General features: G+C 43.9%; 1 protein-coding gene across 1 annotated transcript in view; it reads left to right on the top strand.

Annotated features, from left to right (window-relative positions):
• LOC139645994 (endoprotease bli-like) overlaps nt 1-26,992 on the top strand; it is a 160,580-nt gene extending 133,588 nt beyond the window's left edge. Inside the window, exons 13-19 of the mRNA XM_071521882.1 lie at nt 5,019-5,129; nt 5,485-5,578; nt 7,269-7,454; nt 17,731-17,854; nt 23,249-23,418; nt 26,376-26,546; nt 26,732-26,992. Coding sequence (XP_071377983.1) covers nt 5,019-5,129; nt 5,485-5,578; nt 7,269-7,454; nt 17,731-17,854; nt 23,249-23,418; nt 26,376-26,546; nt 26,732-26,992 — 1,117 coding nt within the window. The remainder of the gene's footprint in view (nt 1-5,018; nt 5,130-5,484; nt 5,579-7,268; nt 7,455-17,730; nt 17,855-23,248; nt 23,419-26,375; nt 26,547-26,731) is intronic.
• The last annotated feature ends 441 nt before the right edge of the window (nt 26,993-27,433 follow it).

Raw genomic sequence — 27,433 nt, 5'->3', positions numbered from 1 at the left:
GAGCTACAAATCAAAATATGTTGGACACTGAGAGTGAGGTCATGGGGTATAGATCATTGTGGCTTCCAGAGAGAAGTCTCCTTGTGTAAGGGAAGGGGACGGTTGGCTGCTACTTTGACTGATGGCTGTAGAGACTGAGGGCCGTTCGGTGCCCATTCTCCTGAGACTAAGTCCATGCCGGTGCCAAACCCCTCATTTTCCTCCCCGCCATATATTTCATTAAACTTTTAACTCTTTGCGAGGTAATTCGCTTGACATTTCGAGACTATGGTGTTGAATGCTGCTTATTGTTTCTTTCTGTGTAATTTCAAGTCAGACAGATAGTTGCCTAATACACCGTATTTTTTTCCCCCTTCAGATATGTTCTGTACGTCTCTATTAGAACAAGAACAACTTTTCAGACCAGACCAGACACTTCAGTTAAGTGGATAAAATTGTATAACATCAAAACCAACAAAGCCGAGCGGCGCACCGCAGCATTTCATGGCAAGGCCCTGCAGGTCCCAGTGGCGCTGATATAATTAAGACCTCTCTTCTTAATTACTTAATAAGCCTAATTAGTTACATTTCTGAGCAGCTTTGGCTCTAAGAGAGATGGAAATCAGAGGAATGTTAAGTCTATTTGTTATTTCGTTTAAGTCCTAATGTTAATGAAATTAGTGCATTGCGATATGACAGAAACAAACCGCGCTGGGATTGACCATAGAGCTAATGCTGTGTTTTACACTCCTGATAAATATTCAATTAACTGATACATAAGGATACAAAAAGACTATAAATAAATGATTCAAAATATAGATAAATATATTTTTTGTGCAGTGGTTGGCTGCTATAGACATGTGTCACCCTGGTCAAGTGTTTATTGTGTCTACGTTCATCTGTCATTCATCCACAGCCAGATGTGATGGAGTGGTGGGTGAAACTGACCGGGGGTCTGCTATATTACCATCATGATAAGCAAAGCGAGCCCACCAATCATACGGGGGAGCTGCTGCTGCATTCCTGGCCACTTAATTAGAGGTTGTTGGTACCACAGAAGGTGTCACCAACCTTTTCAGGCGCTGAACAGATGGTGTCCCCTCTTTTTGAGGTCCTGCCAATGCCCACTCTCCGGCTCCTGGGAAAATGACCTAACTCGCAGGCAGCTGCTTAGTGCGGCTTGAGTGATTCTTTACAGCCACTTCTATTGGGGGGGACTTAGCAGGATGTACCACTGCAAACAAGGGGTGAAACCACCACGGCTAGGTCCCTGGATAGCAGCCGATTCTGGGAAAAATATGTTTTGGCTGCAGCGTGGCCGTTGTGATAACTGTGTTTTTAACGCCGTGCGCAAAGAAGAAGGAAAGAGCCCGACCCTGGAGATCTTGACGTCTCCATGCTAGTTGGGGTTGTGTGCACCTTCCCCTGCCGCTGGCAGATGGTGTGAATATCAACAGAGAAAGGACCTGGGAAGGCCTGCAGAACAAAAAGTGAAAAGGGTTCCTCGACAGTTACAAAGAGGCCCCATGGAGAGGTGGGGGGAGTGGCCTGCGTCCTAATGGATAAAAAGAAAGGCGGGAGGGGGTGGGGGGAGGTAGAGTTTGCAAGGGCATTCGCCACCGAGGAGTGAGAGTGGATGGAGAAAATGCGAGGGCCGCAGACTCGATATGTGCGGAGGCGGGGGGTCGGGGGTTTAACATGCTTCGTGCTGGGTGGACAGAAGATCGGCTGTCACTCTGTAGTTGGCTTGGCTCAACCTCCCTCCGACCACGCAGGAGGTGGACAGAGAACAAGTTGAAATTGGATGACTGTGTTTTTCTGACTAATTGCTTGCAGTGCAGTGCATTATGCTGCTTTCATCTCATTTAAAGATGTTTTAATGTTGAACATGGCTTTGTCTGATTTTCTAAACCCAAAAATCACATCTGGCAGAGAAAAAAATTGAAGTTATGCTATGACAATTTCCTTACATTTGGATGAGTAAACAATATGTAGACGATATCACAAACCAAACGGATATGAAAACTGTTCTGCACATACAGTAGTTCAATGACAACAAAGTATGATTATGTTTATTTCTGAGCCACAAATCTTTCTAGAAATGCCATTGGCTTACTAGAATGTAAACAACAACTTAAAAATGTCATTACAAAGTGCAAATAATATAATTTTAATGGAGAGCTTGTGAAACTGTGATGGGCAAGCCGTCTCATTTGTGATTACTACAGCAGAATAAAATGGAACTAATATCACAATTCATGTTTCTGCCCCACGATACGTATTGTCACATTTTTGTATTGCGATATATTGAATTTCCATATATTGTCCCATCCCTAGTTCCTGCTGAACATGGCAGTGTGGACTCTCTCCCTTCCTAGCGAGTGGTGGGATCAGATGAGACGGCTGTAAGGGCCGGGGAGTCTCCCTGAAAAGCAGCTCAGCTCAGCGGTGGTGTTTCATTGACATAGCAGGGGACATAAAATCTGTCATTTTCATCATGTTCTATCGTGGGTAAACCTGTTTCCCGCAGCTTTCTCTATCAGATATATGTCTGTGTGGGTTTATGGCCGCGGAGCCGGGGCCAGGCCCGATCGATCTGCAGGAGCTATAGGATTTAATAGGTGCAGAGCTCTGGCTAAGGGGAATGGGGTGGGGAGGGTATATTTAATCACTAACAGGGAGCAGGGTGGCGAGACCCGGTCACCAGCAGTTTTTGTTTTATGGGAAGCCTCTCTTTTCTATTTTAGGCTGCAAAATTAAAACTACAGGAAACTCTTAGTAGAACTGCTGCACTTCCACCTTGATTTTTCTGTCTTTTTATATCTTGCCACCATGGTACATGGTATGTGGGACATTATGTTGTCATGGTGACGACTATCTGTCTTGTATGTATGTAGAGACATCCTTGTGAACACAATAACTCAAGAACAACACATGATAGACACTTCATACTTATTCTCCCTATAGAGCAGATGATCTGATTAGATCTTAGAGCACCTTGCTGCATACATTTGCATATTAATGAGGAATAACTGATTCTCATGAAACTACTATAACTACTTAATGCTTTAAGATACAGAGTTTATATTAATACCATACATGTGTTATGTTAAGACAAGTATGTCACCATAGAAATATTTGCTAATGAATGCATTAATTAGCTTAATTAATGACCTCATTAACATAACTGGGTATGTTTAATATATATCATGGTGATTATGGCAGGAGAGTAGGCAGCTCAAGCCTCTTGTTTTGTTGTTGCTGATGAATCGGCCCATGGTCATCAGGTCTCTCTTAGCATAGGCGAGAGCAAATTTGATCTTGTAGTTTTTGTCATTATGAAATTGGCGGAAATGTATTTAGACACTATATCATAAAAAAAAAAGCGCATTGAAGAGCTTTCAGGACGAATGTTCCTTGTAACCTGTGTGCGTTTGGTGATTTAGATCTAATCATCTATCACATCACATCAGATCTTATTACTAAATTCTAAGATCTTGTTTTTCATCAGTGGTTGCTTCACTTTGTCCCCAAATATTTAGTGTATATAAGCAGATGTGGAAGTTTTAGAGGCAAATGATAGTAGGTGCAGGGACTTTGCCGATACCATAGGGTTTTAGTTGACTAACGCTCATGAATACACCCCTTTGAAATGGTTCTCTTCTTTATACTTTATTAGGATCCCCATTAGCTGACGCCTTAGCAATCGCTACTCGAGGCTTCTGCATTCAAAGACTGTCGACTGCGCTCTGCTCTAACTCTCACAGCATTCACAGTCCCCCTGAGTGACCTTGAACTTCAGCAGCGCACCTCGCTACAACCCCACACACCCCTCTGCCTAATGCTATTATGCTCGGCCCTGCATGCTAAAAGTCATTGGTGGTGATAGTGGCTGATTAGATTGTGTCCATTGATCGCGCTGCACGCTGTTAGGACGAGGACGGCGCGGGCTGGAGCTTCTGCCTTCCCTCCTCAGACACACTGACAGTCTGAGACAGAGGAGACGGAGCCCCATGCAGGGCAGCAGATTGAGTTATTGATCAGTTCTCTCCTCTCCTTTCTCCTGTCTCTCTCTCTCCGCTGCTCCGAGAGACCCCGTCATCAGGATAATGAATTTCACTTATTGCAGATTAACGGCATAAGGTGTGTATGGTAATAATGGCAGAAATTAGCTCTTTGTCACCCCCTCTGGATTTCCAGGGGCAGGGAGACGAGGAGGAGGAACGTAGTGACGGCGCGGCTACTCGGTCTGAGGACTGTGATTTTAACAAGAGGGAATTGAAAGAGAGAAACTGCATGAAAATGAAGGAAGTGAGGGAGAATTAAGGAGAGACTGGGAGGACTGTGATTTCAGCATCGCTGAAGCACTGGAGGAGAGTTAGCGCCTAAGAGTTCCGAGGCAAGAAATTCAGGTTGATGGAGGCGAATGAAGGAGAATTTAGAGAGGAAGAGAACACAGAATAGCAGGCCGCCCTGTACAAGGGAGAGGGCAAAGAGGAGAGATGAGAGCAAACGATTCAAAAGAGAGGTAAAGAGGTGGTGAAGCAGGAGGAGTAAAGTGGAGGACAGAGAATGAGATAGAGAGAGAGAGAGAAAGTACTGTAGTGGTCATACAGTCGCCAGGCAGCAATGCCGCTTAAGGGGCAGCCATTGTGTTTCCAGCACCCAGATTGGGGTGGTAAAGAATGAATAATGAGGCTTGATTACAGTCCATGAGACGGCACATCGTTCAGAATCAATCCTCCAGGCAATTATGGGTGGTGCAAACAGCGGCCCTCAGCCCCAGCAGCCCGGACAGAACGGGAAGTGATTGTGTCAGAGGACAACATCATCTTCGTAAATGACTTGTTGCCTCCTCACGTCGGAGCCATTAGCGCTTTCTCTGGTCCTGCAGCACATTCAGCCGCCCACGTGAAAGCTTCCAATGCACGTGTGTGGAAGCACATAAGCGCACAGGCATGCATGTGTGTCATACGCATACACACATACACACACACACACACACACAGAGATGAGTGTATGTTTCCCTCTTATTTCAGGTATGGCTTTGGAGTGCTGGATGCGGGGCTGATGGTGCAGCAGGCCGTACGCTTCAACGGCGTGGCTCCACACAGGACGTGCACACAGGAAGTCACGCTCCATCCCGCCAGGTAGACAAGCTTTGTTTTTTTTATTAGGGAAAAAAAACATTTTGAAACTGTTTGCTGCGTTTGTTTATATAAGCCCCACAATGTTTTATGTTCTATTTTTATTGCTTTTATTGCTTTTTATTGCTTACTTTACATTATATTTTTGTGCCTATTTCCCCTTTTTTCCTTGCTGTATCCTATTACTTTTGCTGCTTCAACAAAACAATTTCCAGACGGGGATCAATATAGTTTCATCTTATCTTAAGCTGCTGTCACTGCTTTGTGTGTGTTTGTGTGAGAGTGTGTCTGAGAGAGTGCAAGCATGTGAGAGAGAGGGTGTTCACTGACAAGCATGATCTGTTCTTTTATTGGTCAGGATCCTTGCTTCAGGAGGAGTGGTCAGTGTGAGCATCCAATCAGAGGGCTGCCATGGGAGGGCTGATGAGGTCAACACTCTGGAGCACGTTCAGGTCAGACGGACATGAGATGTCATGACAATGAATTGTTCAAAAATCTATGATGATATGATATGCCCACTGGTACGCCATGCTGCAATCACTAAAGATATGCCATTTGAGTGTCATGCTCATGCCATATACTCACTGTACTGTGGGTCTAAATCTTATCTGACTCACAACCTTTGCTTTATTCCAACCCTTCTTTCTCACCAATTTTTCCTGTGACTGTTGACAATGGACAAATAAAGGAAATATGGCATTCAAGACTAATTTTTAATAACATCAAGCCATGTTGTCCACCCTTCCATAGCTTCTGAAGTTTCTTCATTTCTGCTGTTTTTTTTACATGCTAAATGTACTTCTCTCAACAAAGCCTGAACATTTCACACAAACAGCATCCACCAGGTTGTCTGTTATGTGTTTTATCTGGAACAGCAGCGATACAAAAGGATGTAACTGTGATGTGTAATGTGTTGGCCGTGTCATTTGTACAAAATGGCGTGTCTGTGTGCTTGTGTCGCTTGCGTTCATGCACATACATGCAGATGTACTAATGTTTAACTGTGTATGCATGCATACATATACATCTGTGTGTATGTGCGCATTTGAGTGTGTGTGTGTGTGTGTACTTGTGAAACAGCGAGGAGAGAGAGCGGGAGTGTGTCAGCATGTAAATTGAAAAGGCTTCATCTTTGCGGCTCTCCTCCCTGGCAGAAAGCGTGGGTCAGGCCATCGCTGCGAGGTGTGATTGATGGACGTGTTGCCGTGGTAACGCGCCGTAAACAGGAGCAGGCTGTCAGTCTTTTTGCAGCTTGGCGGCTCTCTCTGCGATGTGCCATTGTCACACCAGATGTGCTGCTTGAGATGAACAGGGACAGGGAGGGTGTTTACTGGAGGGGATGGGGGGGTTCGGGGGCAACTACATGTGCTTCTTTTAATCATTTAGCTAATATTCCCCTTAGCTGTTTTACTCTGTCTCTTCTTTTTCTGATCCTCTCTCTTCCTACTTTTCCATCTTCCTTTTTGGAGGGGACTGTGGATCATTCTCTGGCCATCCATTGGTTCGTCCATCCGTCTGTCACATGCAATATCTTCGACAACACTGATCAGATTTGGACAAAACATGGGGAAATGATGCATCTCAGCAACTACATTGATTGGCCCTATCTCAGCAACTACATTGATCGCAACTACATTGATTGGCCCTAGGGCCCCCCATGCTACATGCCATGCTAAATTGTTTGTTTGTCCATGTGTCACATTCCATATTTCATACATCGATTGATTTGATTTTGACAAAACATGACAGAATGATGCATCTCACCGCATTCCAACATTTTCAAAATTGATGCTGATTGGCCCAAGGAGGGGCAGTATAAATGCATGACAAATGTAAAAATTTGAATAACCAGTCAGTCCAGTACACTTCAAAAGATTCGGTCCACTGAGTATTGGCTCCTCTTCAGGTATTCCTGTCCCACACAATAAACAACCACAAGGTGACATATTTGTTACCGATTGGCCTAGAGGGGGACTGCATCATTGGTGTGGGACGACATGTTTACTGTTTGCTTTCTCTTGTTCTTTGACCCTCTATTTCTACCCTTTCCCTTCCTCCCTCTTGCTTTCTTTCTCTCTATATCCCTCCAGCCCTCTCCATGTTCACACCGTCCTCCTCACGTCTGTTCACGTCTCCCACCAGGTGCGGGTGAGCATCAGCGCTGTGTGTCGTGGTGACCTTTCCATAGGCCTGGAGTCTCCTGCCGGCACCGTGTCGCTCCTGCTGGACACCCGGCCCAACGACGCCTCGAGCGCCGGCTTGAAAAGCTGGACCCTGATGAGCGTCCACTGCTGGGGGGAGCAGCCGCGAGGCCTCTGGACCCTCCAGGTGAGAAGGCCTCAAGTTTGGGACCTCTTACTTGCAATGTTATGGGTTTGAATCCAGCTGCTGACAGCCTGCATTGCATGTAATTTCCTCTGTCACACATCGGTCACTCTTCACAGAAATTATATTTAATTCAAAAAGTTTTCAAAAAGTGTACTGATCTTTTTTTATGAGCCCAGACTGAATAGTCACTTGAAAACAGCTTGATCCCCAGTGGCAACGGTTTGGAAAATCCTGAGCTAGATGTAGGTTTTGTTTTTTCTGTATGCAAGGTCCCTGCCCTCTCACAGCGACACTACTTTCCAACATATGAAGTGCAAAACCAAGAGCCATATGAGCAAAAATATTTTTAAAAAAAATAAAAAAAAAGATATGGGAAAATACATAGCTTCCTGGCATATAGTCATTTTCATATAATCTCCTCAAAACCCTATTTCACTTACCCTCTCATGATATAGGAATGATTTGCTCTGGTTCACATTGTCCCCTTCCAGTAGCGGCAGTGTAGATGTTTAAAAATAGCCCGGCCCAGCACAGCACAGCTCAGCTTGGTTCAGTTCATTTTGCCTCAGCAGTGTGAATCATCCTCTACTTTCATCTCCTGGCTTCAGCCAAGCATGGCAATCTTCATTTTCCTCCCCACGCTCTTCTTCTTCTTCTTCTTCTTTTTTTTTTTTTTTTTTATAGATGTGCTGATGTTTGATATGGAGGAAGGAGCTAAAATGGAAGGGAAATTAAGACTGGAAGGTTAAGTAACCTTGGCTGGGTTTGACAGACACAATACTGCCGACGTCTGATTAGAATCCATACTCACAGACAGTAGCGCGCTGAGGTCATTTACTGTATATACGTGTGGGTGGTAGCAGTGGAGGTGGTGGATTCACTGTGTGTGTGTGTGTGTGCGTGCGCATGTGTGTCTGCGTGTGTGTGCGCGCATGTGTGTGTGTGTGTGTGTGTAAATAGGCATCAGTCCTTGTAAACAGTTGGAGGTTTATAGAGAAAAAGCTGTGGAGATGAAAGACACCCACCACCCAACCCCCGTCCTCTATCCCCTACCTCCTCCCTACAAACACACACACACACACACGCACACACACACACTGTCTCTTTCTCTCTTTCGCCCTCTCTCCCTCCGTCTATCTCTCTCTCTCCCACGTCCTCGCGCAGATTTACTGTCCCCTCTGTGACCAATTACCAAGGCCCAGCACGTCGCAGAGACGGGGAGGAAACACCGCGAGCCGAGCCACATAACGGAGCCGCTGCTCATTACCGGAGGGCCGAGACGAGTCACCGCGACGCTCGCAACACGAATTAACACTCGCATCTGACGCCCGCCATGCCTTAGCACACCGCTAATCAGCACACACACACAGACACACACACACACACACACACACACACACACACAGCAGTTAACACTCGGCGTCAGCCTTACTGTAAATCGGGGAGAGACACACACGCACGTACACACATGCTCGCTGTAAATACGACGGAGTGTTACGCTGCTTAAAGCTTCAGAAGTAAAGTCAGAGCAAATGGGGACAGAGAGAGAACGACACTGTGGAAATTAGAGAGAGAGGTAGGGACAGAGATACACAGACGCTCACACACAGACACATGCACACACACACAGAAACATGCACACACACACAAACACAAACTCACTACAATGTCCGATACGCCCTTACTGGCTTTTGAATGATTTGCATAACTACATATTCTCAATTTTGGAACTGTTATATTTTAATACAGATATTGATGATTATGTACCATTGTATAAACCAAATGAAACCATCTCAACCTCGTTTGAAAGTATGAGCCAGTGGTGCTGAAGGTGGGGTCCTTGAGGGTCCCCAGCAAAATTAGCAATAGTTTGATAGTTTGTCACTATAATTTAATTCGCTAGTAATTATCCCAGTTAGAGAATGTATAATGTATAAGAATGACTACTACTAATCATAGGTTTCACTCTCACCACTATTATCTCCCCATATACAGTGTAGACAGTTATACAATTCACCAACAAAAGCTTCCCATATGTGAGTCGCAGAGACAAAATCTTGTCCAATCTCTGCAATTTGATGGTTTTTGACATTGTTTTCACTGAATCATTACACAGAGAGAAATAGAAGGCGAGGCGACAAGACTGTGATAGAAAGATGGAGAGGAAGAATGAAAGATGGGGAAAAATGGAGAACGGAGGCCCTGGGAAGAGACTTTAACTGGACTATCTCCTGGATCAGTGTTTAAAAACTCAAGGGCAGCAGAGGGGGGGGGGGGGGGGTGTGAGGAGGAAGATGGGGAGGGTCTGCAGAGAGTCGGTATTGATTCGTCATGATGACAATTGTCAAAGAGCGCTGTGGCGGTGGTGTTGGTGAGAATAAAAGCAGGACTGAAGTGAAAAGGGAACGAGTGTTAAGGCTCGAGGCTTGGCTGACCTTCCAGCACTGTGAAGGAGAGGAGACCGCAGGGCTGGAAACACGCTCTCTCTCTCTCTCTCTCTCTCTCTCTCTCTCTCTCTCTCTCTCTCTCTCTCCCCTTATCTACTGTCACCATGCTCGCTCTACCACCATCTGTGGTGCCTCGCTCAGCTCAGCGGTTTTACTGTTTATCAGAGACAATACTGCCAAAGCAGGATATAGATCGTACCCCGACAAACCATTTATTTCATTCAAACCATGTAGAGATGGTTAATCATTTGGTTTGAAAACAATAGTACATAATCATCAATATCTATAATGACTATTAATTATTGGGTTGAAAACGTGCTATAGAATATTTCGTAATCATTAATATCTATAATTATGAATAACGGCTCCACAATTAAGAACATGTAGTTTGTGTGTTGTGTTCTCAATCTTTCTGTCAGCATCTCTCTCTCTCTCGCTCTCTCTCTCCCACTCTATCTCTTGCCCTCTCTATCTCTCTCTCATCCCCTCATTCTCACCTCCCCTCTCCCTTTCTCTGTCTATCTCTCTCTCTCTCATCCTCCCTCTCTCAGTTCATTCAATCACCTCTGCCCTCATGCAGTGTAACACATTACATAAAATGGAAATATGACAGTTTAAGCCATTTGTTTTGCGATATGAGGGTTAGCGTTAGTGTTAGTGTGTGTGTGTGTGTGTGTGTGTGTGTGTGTGTGATTGTGTATTGTAGTGAATGTTTTTTTTTTCAAACTTGTAACTATGACTGGCAGCGTTTTTTATTTCCTTCTGCTGCATAACACAATGGATTTTCAAAGAATAATGGAGAGGGGGGGTCATTATTGTGCTCTGCTTCCACTGAAACCTCTCTCTCATACACACACACACCCACACACACACACACACACACACACACACACAGAAAAAAAACAAAAAAACACACTCATACATCGCCCTCCCTTACACCCTACCTGGCTCCATGCTGCCATGCCCACAGGGAATGTGTGTGTGTGTGTGTGTGTGTGTGTGTGTGTGTGTGTGTATTCCTACTCCATGGTGGGGTGTCAGTAAGGCTGGGCTTTGAGCAGAGACATGCCTGATTCCCAGTGGACTTTGGGGCTCAAGCCGACCGCTACTAGTGCTGCTGTGGAAATATAATGGCAGCATTTAGCCTGCAGCACTTTGGCTGGCAACTCCCCCCCAACACACACACACACACACACACACACACACACACACACTGGCCATGACTGACAGATCATATATTTACCATCATAATCCCTGGTGCCACATCTGGTCCCTGCTCTTCCTCCTCCTTGTCCTCTTCCTCCTCATCTCCCCAGTAGATTGTAGAAACCAAACGCTCCCTGTAGCAACTGATCATGTAATAACTGATATATGGAGACGATATTGGCTTTTTATCAAAAATCAGATGTCAGCCAGTTAGTGTCGTCCACCTCTGATATGATGCATATGATGCAGTTTGATTGTTTACATATTTATTACAGAGTTTATTAAAACCACAACTCGTTGTGTATGGGAGGCTCACATATGGCTCAAGTATGCATGAACAAGTTTTATTATTAGTTTTATTCTGGTTTCACTGGAGAGTTTTAGTGGCCCATGATGGTCTAAATGCTGCTTCAGAGGCTTTTCCAAAACTCTGGAGGAAACACTGAATCCTTATAAAACAAAATATTGGCCATTGGCAAATTCAGTCCAAAAATACCAGTATCAGCCTTCAAAAACACATATTTGAATCCTAGAATGGGTGGAAAATGTAACAAAAACAAACTTAATGTAGCTAATAACATCTTCTTTGTTATATTTTTTTTAAAAGTTACACAGGAAAAGTTATCAGGAAAATACATTATTAGAATATCAGGCTTTATGACATTTTTGACTCATTTAGAGTGACATTTTATAACATTTTCACAAGTTATTACATTATCCGACAATTATTACATCAGTTGCTATAGACTTTCCCCATTGTATTAAGCGGCAGGACTTACACATATATTGTGTGTAAACAACAAAGTTAGGCTTGTTACTTAGAAAAATTAATTTAGTCATTACTGATTTTGAAGTAATGTTATTACTTAGCGAGGAAAACAAAGGGAGGGATGGGGGTGGGATATCATTTTTTGATAATTCAACATCAATCTAATATTTAAAGATGGTGATAATAACCTTTTTCTTGATTGTTAACTGTTATTACTGAAGTTGAAATATAATGTTGCAGTACTTGTTACAGGGAAAAGCTGAAATATTACTGTAACTGTACCACCAAACACTGGTAAACAAGTGTAAAAACATGTATATAAGTTTAAAACTAACAGCATATAACTACACAGGCTCACACAGTGCACCAAGCTGGCAGACACACTGTCAAAGCATAGTTGCTAATGTGAAAACACACACTCACACACACACACACACATAGTCTCACAAACGTGTACTCTCACCCGCAAATATACACATACACACACTCCCTCACTCTGGCCCAAGGTGGATTTCTAGAGGTGCATATATTTGCATATATTTGCATGTTTAATGAGTTTTGGGAGATCAAGAGATCCAAGCGGCCCTTTGTGGATATTTCTTTCTCTTTTTTGTGTGTGTGCGTGGGGGAGTGGGTCTCCATGTAAATATCACCCACTGTGTGTTGGCACCCGTCACAGATGGTCGGGGGCGAGGGCACCCTGTGGGCACAGGATACCTATTTCTGTTTGTCTGCCGAGTGTGTGAGAGAGGGAGGGAGCGAAAGTGTGACTGTGTGTGTGTGTGTGTGTGTGTGTGTGTGTGTTGTGTGTGTGCACGTGGGTGTTTGTGTGTGTCATGTAATATGTGCATTTGTGTAAGTGTATCCTTGTGTGTGTTTTGTGTGTGTGTGTGTGGTGCAGTATGCGTGTTTGTGTAAGTGCAACCCTGTGTGTGTGGGTTTGTTTTGTGCGTATGCATGTGTGCTACAATGTGTGTGTGTGTGTGTGTGCGTGTGTGTGTGTCAGTGTGTGTGTGTGTGTGTGCGTGTGTGTGTGTCCCAGCATGCGGCGTGGCCATCATGGCCCTGTTTTGGATGATTGATGCGGTGGAGGGAGCAGAGAGGAGCTCAGGTTGGGCCAGAGCCTCAGTCTGACACACTGCTGCTTCCCTGCTGCTTTACATATGTAGACCCAGCAAGACTCCTCCTCCCCTCCCATCTGACACTGCCTCCCTCTCTCTGGCGCAGGCAGGCACTCACAGTTTGTTTTTTGCTTTTTTTGTTTTTTCATTTCATTTTCAAACCTTTATTTATCCTGTGAAAGTCGACTGAGCCCTGTGCTTCTTCCCGGTAACTCCCCGCTGCCCAGTACAACCACAGTCTGAGCAGCTGGGGGTTAAAGTAATAATCTGCAGCATTTTCATATAAATAAATGTTTGTTTGGTTACTCTCTATCGCTGATTGATATAGCACAATAGTGATTCAACCTGTAGCCAGTTCATGAAAGCTTTTATATTTGCTGTTCTAAACACCCGGTGTCTGGTAGCGCTTTCCCAGGAAAAATCCTCTGGCACACGGGAACTGATGCGTTTTACGTTTCCAGTTTGTTTGGATTAAATAGAAGAAATGTCTAGTTAGCCTGAGAAGCAATAGACACCAAACTCAAGTTTCTGTAGGTGAGCTGAATGAGCACTTAGCACCAAAGATGGAGACAAATTTTAAAAAAACAACAAGAATTTTATGGATTACCACTTTAACTAAGAGAAGAGAGGGTGTTACTCATTCTCTTCCCCCACCCACATTCTGTCAGCCAGTCCTGGGATTCGAACCAACAACCATCCAGTCATAAGCCCTCGTTCTTTTCTCTAATTTACCTGCGGACCTGCAGTCCTGCCAAAACCTCTCTCTCTGTCTCTGACCCTTTTTTGTCAAATTGACACTTGGCATTGCCCCCTCTTGTAGAAAATGGGAAAACGTTTCATAATCCATGCCAAACCGTTGGTAGTGCGTTATTAATTATGTAAAAATGTGTTGATGTTCATGGGAAACCGAGCAGCAATTCCTCAATGTCGCCTATAGTGCTTCTCACCACACTGAACCCAGTGAACAGTAGAAGACGGTGGTTTTACTGGGCAGCTCTCAGGTGTGTAACTGTATGTGAAGCAGGGCGTCTCTGGGAAAGATCATGGTGCTCAGAAAACGTATAAAAAAAAAAAAGGTTCAAAAAATGTTTTAAAAGTTGACACTTTGGAGATATGTGGTTTCTTGAGAGACATGAAATCCCATTCTCTCTCTCTTTTTTATTTGCTCTGATTCTGTCTGCTTCTCTTTCTCTCTCCTCCTTTTAACCCTGTCTACCTGAGTGATGTTCTCTGTCCTCCTCTCTCTAAGTTAGTCTATCCTCTTTCTACTGTCTAGTTGCTTTCTTCTCTCCGTCACACTCTCTGTTTCTATCCTCCCCCTCTCTCCAGTGTCTTTCCCTGTCTGTCTCTCTGTTTCCTCGTCTGCCTTCCCATCTCTCTGTCTGCCTCTACCTCTCCATCGCTCCGTCTCTCTCTGTATTCCTCCCTCTTCTCAGGCTCACCTTCTATCACTGGGTCTCACTTTCCTCTCCCCGACACTCACCCTTTTCAATATCCTGCCATCTCTCCCTCCTCTGCTCGGTATTTTCTCAGCCGGCGCACAATCTCTCTCTCGCCATCTCTAATCCCCCCACCTCTCCTTTTTCTCTCTATACTTTCTCTCCCTGGCTTTGAAATCCCTCCCCTCTCCCCTCTGTTCCTCTGCTTCTGCTAATCCTCTCATTTTCTTTGTCTCCCTTTTGTCTAAAAGTCAGTTTAATTTCTCCCTGCGTTATACCCCTGGCTCCCTTTCTGCTTGTAGTTCTCACACTTTTTATGCCGCTATAGTTTAATGTCATTTTTTTATCATGCTACTATAACAACTAGTTCATCTCTTCTTAACTTTGGTCACTGAATCGCAACTGGAATCCTGTTTCTATGAAGATAATGTGTGTTTATCGTTAACTTTTATTATTGACATTAATAGCAAACATGATAACTGAAACTGAAACACAAACTACCATATAACAGTGATCACGTGCAATAAATGGTTCATTATGGCAGTATATTCATTTTGCAGCAGACACGAATGGGACAGAAGTTTTATGAGCCTGATAATCCATGGCAAGTGTGTTTTTTCAGTCACAGCAAGTGCAAATTTGTCCTCACTAGCCAGAAGTTTGATTGGGGGGTTTGATATGGAGGAGACAGAGATGGCAGTAAACATGTATATTATACATACTGTACATACAAGCATTAGGCCTTAGATATTTTATTGGTACATAAACTTTTATATCGATTGTAAAGCCATGACACACAGTGGCAATATTTTGGCAACAGTTACGACAGCAGTGTTTAATCACGGGATATTTGTTCCTCCAATATTGCCCATCTCCATTGCCTTGAAATGTTGCCCATATGTCATTAAAGGAACATTCCACCCTCTTACATCATTAGATATCATCAATTTGTGATCTTCAATGAGTTATTTAGCGATGAAGTGTGTAATTTACTTTTCTTGTTGCACCCGCTGTCGTTCAACCTGCCTTGTCTAATTCTGCTTCAGTTGTGTGATTTCCTACGTTTCACACACACTTTCGACAACCCCGAGAGGGGGATAGTGAGTAAGAGCAGCAGACAGATGAGTTTGCAGTTGAGAAAAAGTGAGTGGAGAGATGTGGAGTGCTGTGCCCAATTGTTCAAATTGCAAAAAAGCCAAAACACAACCTGTCTTGTGGCCACATTGCATTCTGGTCTATTGAGGCTACAGTAGGTGGAAAAATTGGTGTCTCTTCCTCTTCTACAATGGATTTCTCTCTGTGTGATTGTTGAACGTCGGGGCGAAATGGTGACTCTAGAAAGAAGCTCTTGCTCTTTGATTCTTAGGGACTGACACCAAAACCTGATGTTTTAGATAGTTGAAAAATGTTCTCCTATGAAACTCCATTGTAGCTGTGCTGGAAATTTGTCAAAGTGACGTCACCCAATCATCATTTTGCCACAGGAATAAAAAAAAAATACACCACCAAACAATAAAATGCAAGATACATCACCAATTGCTGTGTTTTTTTTAACAGTGTTAAAATATTAAGGGTGGATTTTTTCATTTAAGATACAATCATTGATAAATACATTAGCATCCCTAATAATTTAATTCCAAAAATAAGAAATCCACCATTTCTAACTGTGAAACCCTACAAAATAGTTACACTTGGGAGGATGAAATCACCCATATTTGAATATATACTGTATATCATATCATAATATATTGCATATTGAGTAATGAATTTCAGGTAGCATTTAGTTTTATAAGAAGTAGATTCATGAGTGCTCTAAGATGAAAACCTCCTATCTCTAAAAAAAACTTTCAGGAATTAAGGAAACATTCTTTGGTCATGAAAGTAACTTCTATGTATAAATTTATGTTCAGTTCAATGAAAAATAATGAGGAAACATGAAACTTGTAGTCACAAGGTTTTCACACGACAGTGGGGTTGTTGCTCCTCGGAGAGCCGTGTCGGCCCAGCAGAAAGGCATGCTGGGAGGCTGGGAGGCATGCGAGGCGTATCGATCCACCTGTAGCATCCAGCTGTTTGTTTACCAACAACAAATCGATGCAGCGCTCGGCTGGGGGCCGCCATGCCTGGCCTCTGGTCTGCTCAGAGCATACACACACATACACACACTTTCTCTCGGTCACACACACTCATATACGCACTTAGAAACACACATTCACAGGTAGGCTGGGCAGCTCTGTCACATAGGGGGAGTGTATACTGTGGCACTGTTTTTGACCAGCTTCAGTCTGGGTGTCATTTGGGTATGACAGGGTGTTGTACACTAAGATCAAGCAAAATTCTCCAGAAATAGTATATTTGAAATGTATGTTGAAATCAGGGCCTGGATTCATCAAGCGCCTCAGAATCGCTCCAAGGAATCACGCTGAAAGTTTGACGAGGAGTAAAAATAGTCTCAGCTCGGCGTTGAACATGAGAGGAGTGATGAAGCTTCCTACGCACACTGTCAGTGAAGAGTGGGACTTCTTCTTTGAGATTGTATGACATCACAGTTTTACATCATCCTGTGGCCCAAATTGAAATGATGACGTCTAGTGGTTCTTCTTGATAGCTGTCACGAAGGATTCAGCACATTGAAAGAGTTTTATCTAGATAATTTGATGCAGAAAAACATATAAAACATAGATAATAGAACCACCCCTATAGCAAACTAAGCATCTATAGGCTAAAGAATCTATTGCCAAAGCTGATCAGTAAGCCTCAAAATGACAAACCTGTTAATTGGCCAATAGGCTGACACAAGTCATAGTTCATGGGCTTTTCTAAATAGCGAACACCAGTTTAAGTTGATTCAGCGCTTTATCTTGCTCTTATTGTTTAAGCTGTAGGCCTATCTGGTTTTTGTTATAATATGTCTGCATACATTGAGTGTGACCATGACTAGGTTTTAGAGGGGTGGGGAAATGAATGAATGAATGAATGAATGAATGAAATGAAAGCTGCAAGGGCAATCAAACTCCTATGTCTAAAATTAGGACCAAAGTCCCGAAGTTTTGGGTAGTTTCCTGCTCTGAGAGGCTAGATAAATGCAGGTCAGATGAGCATTCAGGACCAAAGTTCCCTCTAAACTGATAGTTGATGAACTACACGTATCACATTGACCAATAATATCTTGTCAGTCATCAATCATTGCTCCACTTTGTCCACATAAGCGGGCTTTGAAGTTTTATAAATAATATGAGATGCAAGGACTTTTCCATGTTCTTTAGGAGTTTTGGTGACGATGTGTTTCTCCAGGTGACGGACCACAGAGGGACGGTGAGAAGCTGCATGAGGCAGGAGGAGGAGGAGGCAGCCGGAGCCTTGCTCAGTGTTACACTCATCCTCTATGGCACATACCAGCCACACAGGACCATGCATGGTATGTGGATTGGTGTGCATTTATATGTGTGGTGTGTGTGTATCAGCAGGTTGGGAAAACATGGCAAAGTCTGGAAAATGAATTTCCAGATCTAGAAATGTTTTGGAATTTCACAAAAAGGCTGGGAAAGTATGTAAAGCACATCACAGTCCTGATACACATATGATTACATATTTTATTTACTTGTAGACCCTCTGTCGTTTTACATCCTGGTCTATGGACAGTCTCACAGCATTGCTCAGCTGCTATCAGCATGCATCGTCTTAAACACCAAAATCCTCAGAAGTCTTGATCCTGAACCTCAGTGAGTTGAGCTAGGCACTAACACTGGCAGGGTTAAGGGTTTGATTCCCACTGGGGTCGATCCATACTAAAGATGGACAATAAGAACTCATGGGTGCTGCAAGGTGCTCTTGATAAAAAAAAAAAAAAAACATCCACCAAATGGCAAATGTTAAATCCTTTAACTCAATGAATTAATCAATCAATCAATCAATCAAGAGACCAATGAATAAATAAACTAATAAATAAACAGAAAAGGAACAAATAAATAATTAAATACATAAATGTGATGAAGCGCAGAATTTTAAAATGGAAAATGTGGAGGAACCCTGGTGTGTGAGTGTGTGTGTGTGTGTGTCTGTCTGCCTGTCTGCCTGTCTAGCAGTATTTATCCTGATTGCTCATGTCAAGTTTTTCACAAGTTCAGCAGGGCACATAGTTCACAATTCACCATACACTTAACACCATACACACACTCTCACACACACACACGCACACACACACACACTCCCCTCCCAGTGCTACCTGCCATCTCCGCTTCTTGGCTGAGGCAGTGTAGGTGGGGGGGGGGGGGGGGGGGGGGTTAGTCGATGACCAGAGGGACTGTGATGTGTAATTACAGCGTGACCCCTGGCGACCCCCGGGCCAAGCACCCCCCCACCCCCCCCCCTCCTCCACAGTGTGTGTCAGCTCCCCCGATGCCCACGACCTCCACACACACATACACACACTCGTTAGCCACACCGGCACACTGCCACAGCCCGTCCTCCATGTCACTGTCGGGGGGTTTAGGGTTGTTAGAATCACCAAGGCATGCTGGGAGAGAGACATTCAACCACACTTCCCTGTTGATCTCTCTCTCTCTCTCTCTCTCTCTCTCTCTCTCTCTCTCCTGGGTTCCCACTGATCATGGAGTTCCTGGAATATCACACAATTTTATCCGGACAGTCAGGGAATGACAGGGAATTTGATAAATTCTCTGGGTAAGTCAGGGAATTTTACAAATGGGTACAAATGGATTTCAGCCCAACTGGAGTGGAAACCTGTTCCCCCCTTTAGAAAAACAACATTATTTTTAGGTCATGGAAGCTTTTGGTTGTGGAAAGTCATGGAAAAGTTTTGGAAAAGTCCTGGAATTTTGCGCCAGAGCCACAATGGGAACCCTGTCTCTCTCTGTCTGTCTCGCTCTGTCTCTCTCTCTCTTTTTTTCTGTCAAGATGCTGATCTCTCTCTGTTGAAAAATCAATCTCTCTCCCCCTCTTTCTCTCCCTCTCTCTCCATCCATCCATCTATCCCTCTCCCTGCTGCTGGATCTAACCCAAGTTCAAGCTGTTAGTCAATCTGCTGTCCACACACACGCACACCCACACACACACACACACACACACACACACAGAAATTACCCATTCACAAGGTCTTGCAGTGTTGCTAATCCTCAATCTTTTCTCCAATGACATTATTCTATAGTAGTTTGCCACTCAACAAAATCTCTGAGCTTTACCCACAGTCATTACTTTTTGTTATAATATCTGGATAAACTCCTGCTTCTGTGTTATGCGTTGAATAGATTTGAATACATACATAATGACATTAATTCCCAAATGTACTGAAAGGAATACACCAAGTTTTTGGGAGATTGGCCCATTGGACGACTTTCTCGTTAAGTGATGAGTATATAGGCACCAAAATCATCTATGTGTCCCTGGTCCATGCTGACACAAAGTTTAAAAAGGAAATAACAAAGCCAGGTTTACTTTTGGAACTATTTCAGGTGAACAACAATGTATTCATCTGCTTCACAGTGATTTTTTGCTGTCTCCCATCGCCCATCACTTTCACTATGGAAACAGGGAAAGCAGTCCCTACTTGGATGATTTTGGTGTCTATATTCTCATCACTTCACAGGTAAACTGGCCAACAGGCCAAAAACTTGGTGTATTCCTTTAACTCACTCCACAGTTGACCTACTTGCAGATATGATAATTTTCAAAGAAGAAACTGATCACAGACAGTTGTCCTTTTTTCCACGCTTACACAAAAATGTACAGCAGTTACTGGACAGAAACTGTAATATTTATGGTATCGGTTCTGGTGTATGTGTTTACAAATTGTTTTTTTTAGCGATAAGGAGCCAAGCAATCCAGTTAAATTGCACTCCGCCAACATCCTACATGACTGTTTTCTGCCAGTTACACAGCAGATACCACATGGTGAGCTTTACGCCCATGATGTGTAGGTTGAAGCCAGCTATAGCCGGATTGTCTTTTGTGATCTAGCTTGTTTGTGTGTGTTTGCGTGTGTGTCTCCCCGCCTCTATGTGCGCTTGCCCCCGTGTGTGTTTGTTTGGTGGCTGTGCAGCAAGTGAAGGTAAATTGCTGTGATTATGTGGCAGTAATTGAACAGGGATGGTGTGTTTAATTGAGTTGTTGTTCCCTGATGTTTCTCTGTAGTAGCAGGAGCCGCCGTGCTGACAGGTGCCTTGTCTCGCCTCGCCTCGCCGCGACGAGAGTTTTTATACCACCACGTCGTCTTTGTTTTGTCTTTTTTACCTTGTGCAAGGGAAGGGAAGGGCTCGCTGTGCTTCTGTGTGTTTTGGTTTAATGGTATTTGTTTGGTTGAATGATGTGTGTGGGTTCGGTTCAGAAGGAGGTAAAGGAAAGCACACGGTTTGTGTGTTGGTTCTCTGTTTGATAAGTTTTATGTGTATTGTATTGGTGTGAATGTGTGTGTGTGTATGTGTGTGTCTATATAAGTCTTTATCTGTGTCTATGTATGCTTGCTTACTTGCGTGTGAGGTTGGGTGAGTGTGTGTGAGTGTGTGTGTGTGTGTGTGTGTGTGTGTGTGTGAGAGAGAGAGAGGGAGAGACAGTGAGACTGTTTTTCATGTGCATGCATGCTTGTGTGTGTGTTTGCTTACATGTATGTGAGAGAATTTGTGTGTGTGTGTGTGTGCGTGTGTATGTGTGTGTGCTACGGTAGGGCCAGGTACTGGCTCTGTATCCGATCTGCCTCCTGGGCTCTGTGGCCCAAATCAAATGGTAGGAAACATCAATTTCACCATCCTGTCTCCTCCTCCTCCTCCTCCTCCTCCTCCCCCTGGTTCCTCCTCTTTCCTCCCCCGCCTCCCCCCACCCCTTCCTCTCTCCTTGTATAATTTCTCCTCTCCTCTTGCTTTCCTCCCCTCTAGCTCTTCTCCTCCTCTCCTACTTCTCTCCTCCTCTCCTTGGTCTCTGTGGAGGTGTGATTACGTTCCTCCTCTGAGCATCACTGATCTGAGGGCTGTGTGTGTGTGTGTCCTCTGAGAGTGTATGTGTGTGTGTGTGTGTGTGTGTGTGTTTGGTGACTGGTTGGTGATCTGAGCAGCCCGGCGCTGGGCATTGTGCGGCGCGATTCACGGACGACGTCTCCAGATGAATGCCTCCATTCACAATTACAGCCTCTCCATTAGCCGCAGCCCCCGCCGCCTTGTTGTTGTCTTCTCCTCTCCCCTGCAAAAAAAAAAAAGCAATTAAAGCCGGACAAAAACAAGCCCGAACAGAAGCGGTGTACCTGGAAAAAGAAAAAAAAACAGCGAGGGTAGGGGTAGGGGGGGTAATTCTTCAAACAGGGTTCACACTATCTCTCCGCTATTCTCTGGAAAAGCCTCCTGGATCTATTTGAACATTCATGCATGAATGCAATCTCCTCCAGGAGACTTGCACAAGTACTTGATGTCGGATATATGTTTTGATTTGTGTGTGTGTGTGTGTGTGTGTGTGTGTGTGTGTGTGTGTGCGTGCGTGCATACGGGTGGGTTCTTGCATTTCTATCCTTATGAGCATCAAATGTCCTCACAAGGATAGAAAGATGAGGAAAATCCTGGTAAGTGAGGACATTTTAACACTCCTCTCTTAAGAAGGGGCTAGTTTGGGATTAGGATTTGGGTTTAGAGTTAAGATCAGGATTAGGGTTAGGTTTAGGTTAGGGCAAGGGTTAAGGTTACACTGTAAAAACCTTGTGCAATTTAGAGAAACCACTCATCTTTAATCCTTAACTCCTTAATCATATCAGTTTCATAACTTATAATCACCAGAAGAGTTGTGATTTAAAATGTTTACCAAGCATTCACTAAACATCATTTAACATTTGAATGAGAAACATTGGTATCTTATTAGCATACTTCCCAGCATGCATACTTCCCAGCATGCATTGCATTAACCCTCCAGAAACCATTCCTTCTTCTTGTTTGAATAAAGTTACAGCTACCTACCACCAATATGATAATACTATAATGTAGCCACTCTCTGTTAGACACCAAGTATGTTTTTTGTCTTCTGAATGATGGTGTATCAAATTAGAAAGGCTGAATGTAAACATCAAAATTCAATCAAATTTATTTAATATTTAATTTAATTAATATCGCTAACATGTTTTGTTTTTTGTGGCAGTTTGGCCTTAGTCAAATAGTAGTCACAAAGTAGAGAGAGACAGGAAAGGCTGGGCGCAAAAGTGGTGGATGACATGTGCCAAAGGTCCTGGGCCTGATTTCAACCCAGGACTTTGACAGACCACTGAGCCACCAGGATGCCCACAAAAACCTTTTTACACTCACTTAAAGTGGAATCTGTTGCTGAAATAAATAGCAATTAAAGCAACGGAATGAACGTCATGACAAATGGTTGAATTTCATTGCACAACCGATCAAAAGTGGCTTTGGACTTTTTGAAATGTGTGTAAAATATCTGTCCACCATGACCCAGAAAGGGCCCAGCATGGTTGTATGACCATTAGTTGATGCATTAGAATATTGCTAAGTGCAGCTCTTTGTTTTCCTCTTCAGGTAGCATTAAATATGGCCAACATTAGCTGACACTTAGGAACACTAACAACTTGCCCAATACTAATCAATTCTTGAAATACTCTTACCAATTTTCTGGTGGATATGTTTTTCTTTTTCTTTGGAAGCCTTCAATGCTGCTGATGTAAACGCACCTGAGTTACATTTTATTTTTGGCGACATTTCAAACATTTGCGTAAAAATCCGCTTGACATTTGGATAGAAACCTCGCTCATGAGGCAGACAGCGCCATACAATGCTCTAACAGTGGCTGCATGGGTTTTTTTCTCCCCCAGAGGCTCCCCTGCAGAGCATTGTGTCCATGGGGTTGCATCACCCCGTCCCTCAGAGGGGGGTGCACCTCAGGGACCGCTACCCCCCTCTGGACCTGATTCAATGGGTCTACCGAATGGAGAGAGACAGGAAGGTGTGTGCTGCTGATATCACCGTCCCGCTCAGGCGCAAGGTACTGTACCGTGGGTGGGAACACACACACACACACATACGCACACATACACGTTTCACACATCACACACTGTGATTTACTATTCCAATAAATCACTGGCGCCGCCTAATTTCCTATGGATTTCAATTTCCCCCTGGACAAATCTGCATTGATCAACTTCAGGTGTAAGGATGTGCCAGGCGTCGCTCACTGTGACACTGTGAAGAATGTGTTCTCAGATCTCAACTGTACGTGTGTGTGTGTGTGTGTGTGTGTGTGTGTTTGGGGGGGGTTGTGCACATGCAGCTTTTCTGCTCAGTAATGTCGTCACTGTCGAGGTGTTAGGATACAAATCCTGAGTAATAACATCTGAAAATGTCAGAATCATACTCACAGCAGTAGGGATCAGACAGACGAATCAGGACTTGAGATATTGTTATTTTTTCGTGGTTATATCTCGTCTTACATGTCACGAGTCCAGGCTCTAGACTGGGCCGACTGATTACGAGTCATAATTAAATATTACTCTAGTTTCTCCCACATTTTAAACAGGCCTATTGAACAGGCCGGATTAAAACTCTCCTTTGAAACGGAAGGACATTTTGTAGGCTACTTTGTAGGTACTTCTGTCACCAACAATGTATGTCATGTGCAGAAACGCCTTACTGTTTTGAACTGAAACAAATATAATTCTCTTCTAGTGGTAGGGAAAAAGAAAATAATACTGTATTTAATCCCTCTTATATGCATAAAAGACTCTCTGTCCTTTGTCCTTTACGCCGTTCTTTGGGTATCTGCATTATTTGGCCCATTTACTGCTTTGACAAAAGTGTGTTGTTGGACGACAGGTATCTCTGTTTGTGTGTGTGTGTGTGTGTGTGTTGCCGGTTGACATGTCCTTGCAGGGGTACACGGTCCTCAGGCCTGTAGATGAGTTTTGCCGGTGTTAGGAGGCAACGCCGAGGAGTGACAATGTCTTTCCCTGGGTTCCTCCCCTAGAGGCACATCTGAATGGATCGTAGAGGCGAGGAGGAGAAATAAATTGGAGAAAAGGATAAATCGATGCTTGGCGGAGAGGCAAACAGACCTTCCAACCCCCGGCCCAGACACACACACACACACACACACACACACACACACACACACAAACACACACACACGTACCACAGCTCGGCTTTTTTTCCTTGGGCTGTATTGGATTGGTATGCGGAGCTGAGGAGAGAGACGCTCAGAAAAAGACTTGGCCTACAAATGATGTCCTTTGTTTGATCCATTAGGGGGGGGTTTGGTGGGTGGATGGGGAGGGTCTTGGTCGTCCCAGGGAGACGGTGGAAGGGCTGGGAAACAAACATCTCTGTCTGTGAGCCCCTCTCTCTCTCTCTCTCTCTTTCTCTCTCTCTCTCTCTCTCTCTCTCTCTCTCTCTCTCTCTCTCTCCCTCTCTCTCTCTCTAACAGCTTCTCATCTATAGGAGGAGAGAGAGATCAGCTCCAAGAAAAGCTGGTTGTCATCTGTGTCTGTTGTGATGAGTTAGAGGGCACAAAAGGATATAACTGTGTGTGTGCGTGTGCGTCTGCGTGTGTGTGTGTGTGTGTGTGTGTGCATTTGACTGCCTGGGTGTAAATGGTAAATGTGCCTATGTGAAGCTTTTTCAGCCAATTTACATGAAGTCGACTTTAAAACTCATTGTCAAGTTTACCGGACCAACTTCAATCTAGAAGCTGATGTTTATGATGCTGTATAATCTAAACTTCAACCTCTCTCCAATTATCTATGCTCAGGTTCGACTCCCTCTCTGCTCACCCCAACTACGGCGCGCGATGCTATTTCTACTTCCACTATTTTGGAGACACACACTATTTTCAGCTCTGCACCAACAACACTATACGATACCATTTATTTTAGCTTGGGAGTTCTCTTCTCGCTCCATGTCTTTTTATAGTTTTGTCGTTCATACTGTACTCCCTGCTGTGCTTCTATTTTCATGAATGCTGTGAGAAATAATTGAAAGTGCTGCGTACGGTGCCGTCTGTTGCAGTGCTCCCACTTCCTCATGCCTTGTAAATACTGTATTACTGAAACCCCGCTGTACGCTGCCGGCTCAGGATTCCTCACAACTCCGAGATGTCAACACTCGCTGCAAACTTCAGCCAAGATCAAATCTCGACTAGACTCTGAATGTCACTCACTTGGACCGAGCCACTTTTGATTGATTTATATTTCAGCTATTTGTCCTTGTCTTTTTCCTTGAGAAAGCAAAACTGAATCGGGTTTCTCTGGACAGTTCATGGCCTGTCTCTTCTGTGTGAGTGTATCTCAAACGGTTTTGCCACATGACACCCGTAGGGAGAGACAAAAGGATGCAGTCGCCACTCTTGCACTGGGGTGAAGTGCAACAGAAGGACGAAGTCGAGAAGTCTTGCCAGAGCAAAGCATAATCCAGCAGGTATAAATAAGAGTTACTGTAAGGGTACATTCAAATCTGAGGTTTCAAATTCATTTTTTAATAGTGTATCGAAACGTATCATATCGTATCGTGTCGTATCGTATCGTGTCGCATCGCATCGCATCGTATCGTATCGTATCGTATCGTATCGTATCGTATCGTATCGTATCGTATCGTATCGTATCGCATCGTATCGTATCGCATCGTATCGCATCGTATCGTATTGTATTGTATCATATTCTATTGTATCATAGCGTAGCGTATTCTATCGTACCATGTATTGTATCGTATCATATTGTACTGTATTGTATCGTATCGTATTGTAATCATTAAATCACTCACAAGCTTCTGAAGCTATCTTTCATCTTCCTGTGGGATGCAGGACAGGAACCACTTTTCTATACTATCCCACTTCTCCTGTTATTTTTTTTTACCTTTGGGATATTTGTCTTTTACACCAAACATCTGTTCCATCATCTGTTAGACTATTTCCCCTATTGTCTCTTTTGTATGTGTACATTTCCTTCCTTTTAGAACACGAAACAGCAGTTGCATCATTTGCTGGATTTGTCCAATTTGGAGCTGGACGACACCAACGGGGCAGAGATTCGTTCCCAGCTGCAGGAGATGTGGAGGACTCTGCGGGACAGAGCGGGGAAAAGCTGGACTCTCAACAAGGGCATGATGCCCAGTACAGCTTTCCAGGTAAGCTGCAGCACTTCAGCCCGTTTGGCCACCAAAACGCCTGTTACCCCTCTTTTTCTAACTGGACATGTGGCTGTTTTTAGCATGTGTTTCTGCATTGAAAATTCCTGTCGATGTCTATGTACAGTAACAGGTTTTCCATCATATCGTACACTCATATCCCGCATTAATGCTATGTCCAACAGTTTCATCGGGCAGATATTGTACCGAGGTCCTTCTTGGGATCGGGACCCGCCGCTGGGATGGAGGCTCGCGAGACGAGGACCGTCCGGGACGATGGGGACAGAGCTAGCGGGCCCTCGCCATCACAGATCCTCCAAGATATTGCCAGGGATATAAAAGAGACACACTTAAAGAGACTCCTCAGATCCAGCAAGAAAAAAAGGCAAACAAGGCAGACAGGCAGGGAAAGGTACAGGGAAGGCCGCAGGACAGGCAGCAGGTAGGGAGTTGAAGTAACAAATAAGAACCATGGTCAAATAAAGAGGCTGTGCGCTCTGTTGTTTACCTCAGAGCAGCAAGCCAATTGATCATGAATCAATTGCATGTACACTATTTTGACTGTGTGGCCTCAATGTTGGCAGAGGTTATTTATTGTGGATTTTAAACCGGGCTTTAAAACGCAATCTTTCTCACACACACGGAAACACATACAAACACACATGAATCATTCTTCAAAACAAATTGTTTCAGGAGCTGCTCTCAGCACCCAGTTCCCTTCTCTGTTTGCCTTCGGAAGTTGCAAAGGTTAGTGAAAGATATGTTTGTCTTTTTCCACTTCATTGAAGGGTGAATTCAGCTCAGTGCAATAAGAAATGGATTACCCATTCATTAAAGGGCTGTGTCACTCCTCATTGAGTTGGACAAACAACAAATTAATTTCTAGC

The sequence above is a fragment of the Centroberyx affinis genome, unplaced genomic scaffold (genome assembly GCF_046629955.1).
Source record: "Centroberyx affinis isolate AG114_WGS23_722 - 3 ecotype Tasmania unplaced genomic scaffold, CSIRO-AGI_Caff_v1 ptg000939l_1, whole genome shotgun sequence".
In the NCBI taxonomy this organism is placed as follows: domain Eukaryota; kingdom Metazoa; phylum Chordata; class Actinopteri; order Beryciformes; family Berycidae; genus Centroberyx; species Centroberyx affinis.
Note: the sequence above shows the minus strand (reverse complement) of the source record. Positions and strands in the feature narration are given on the sequence as shown.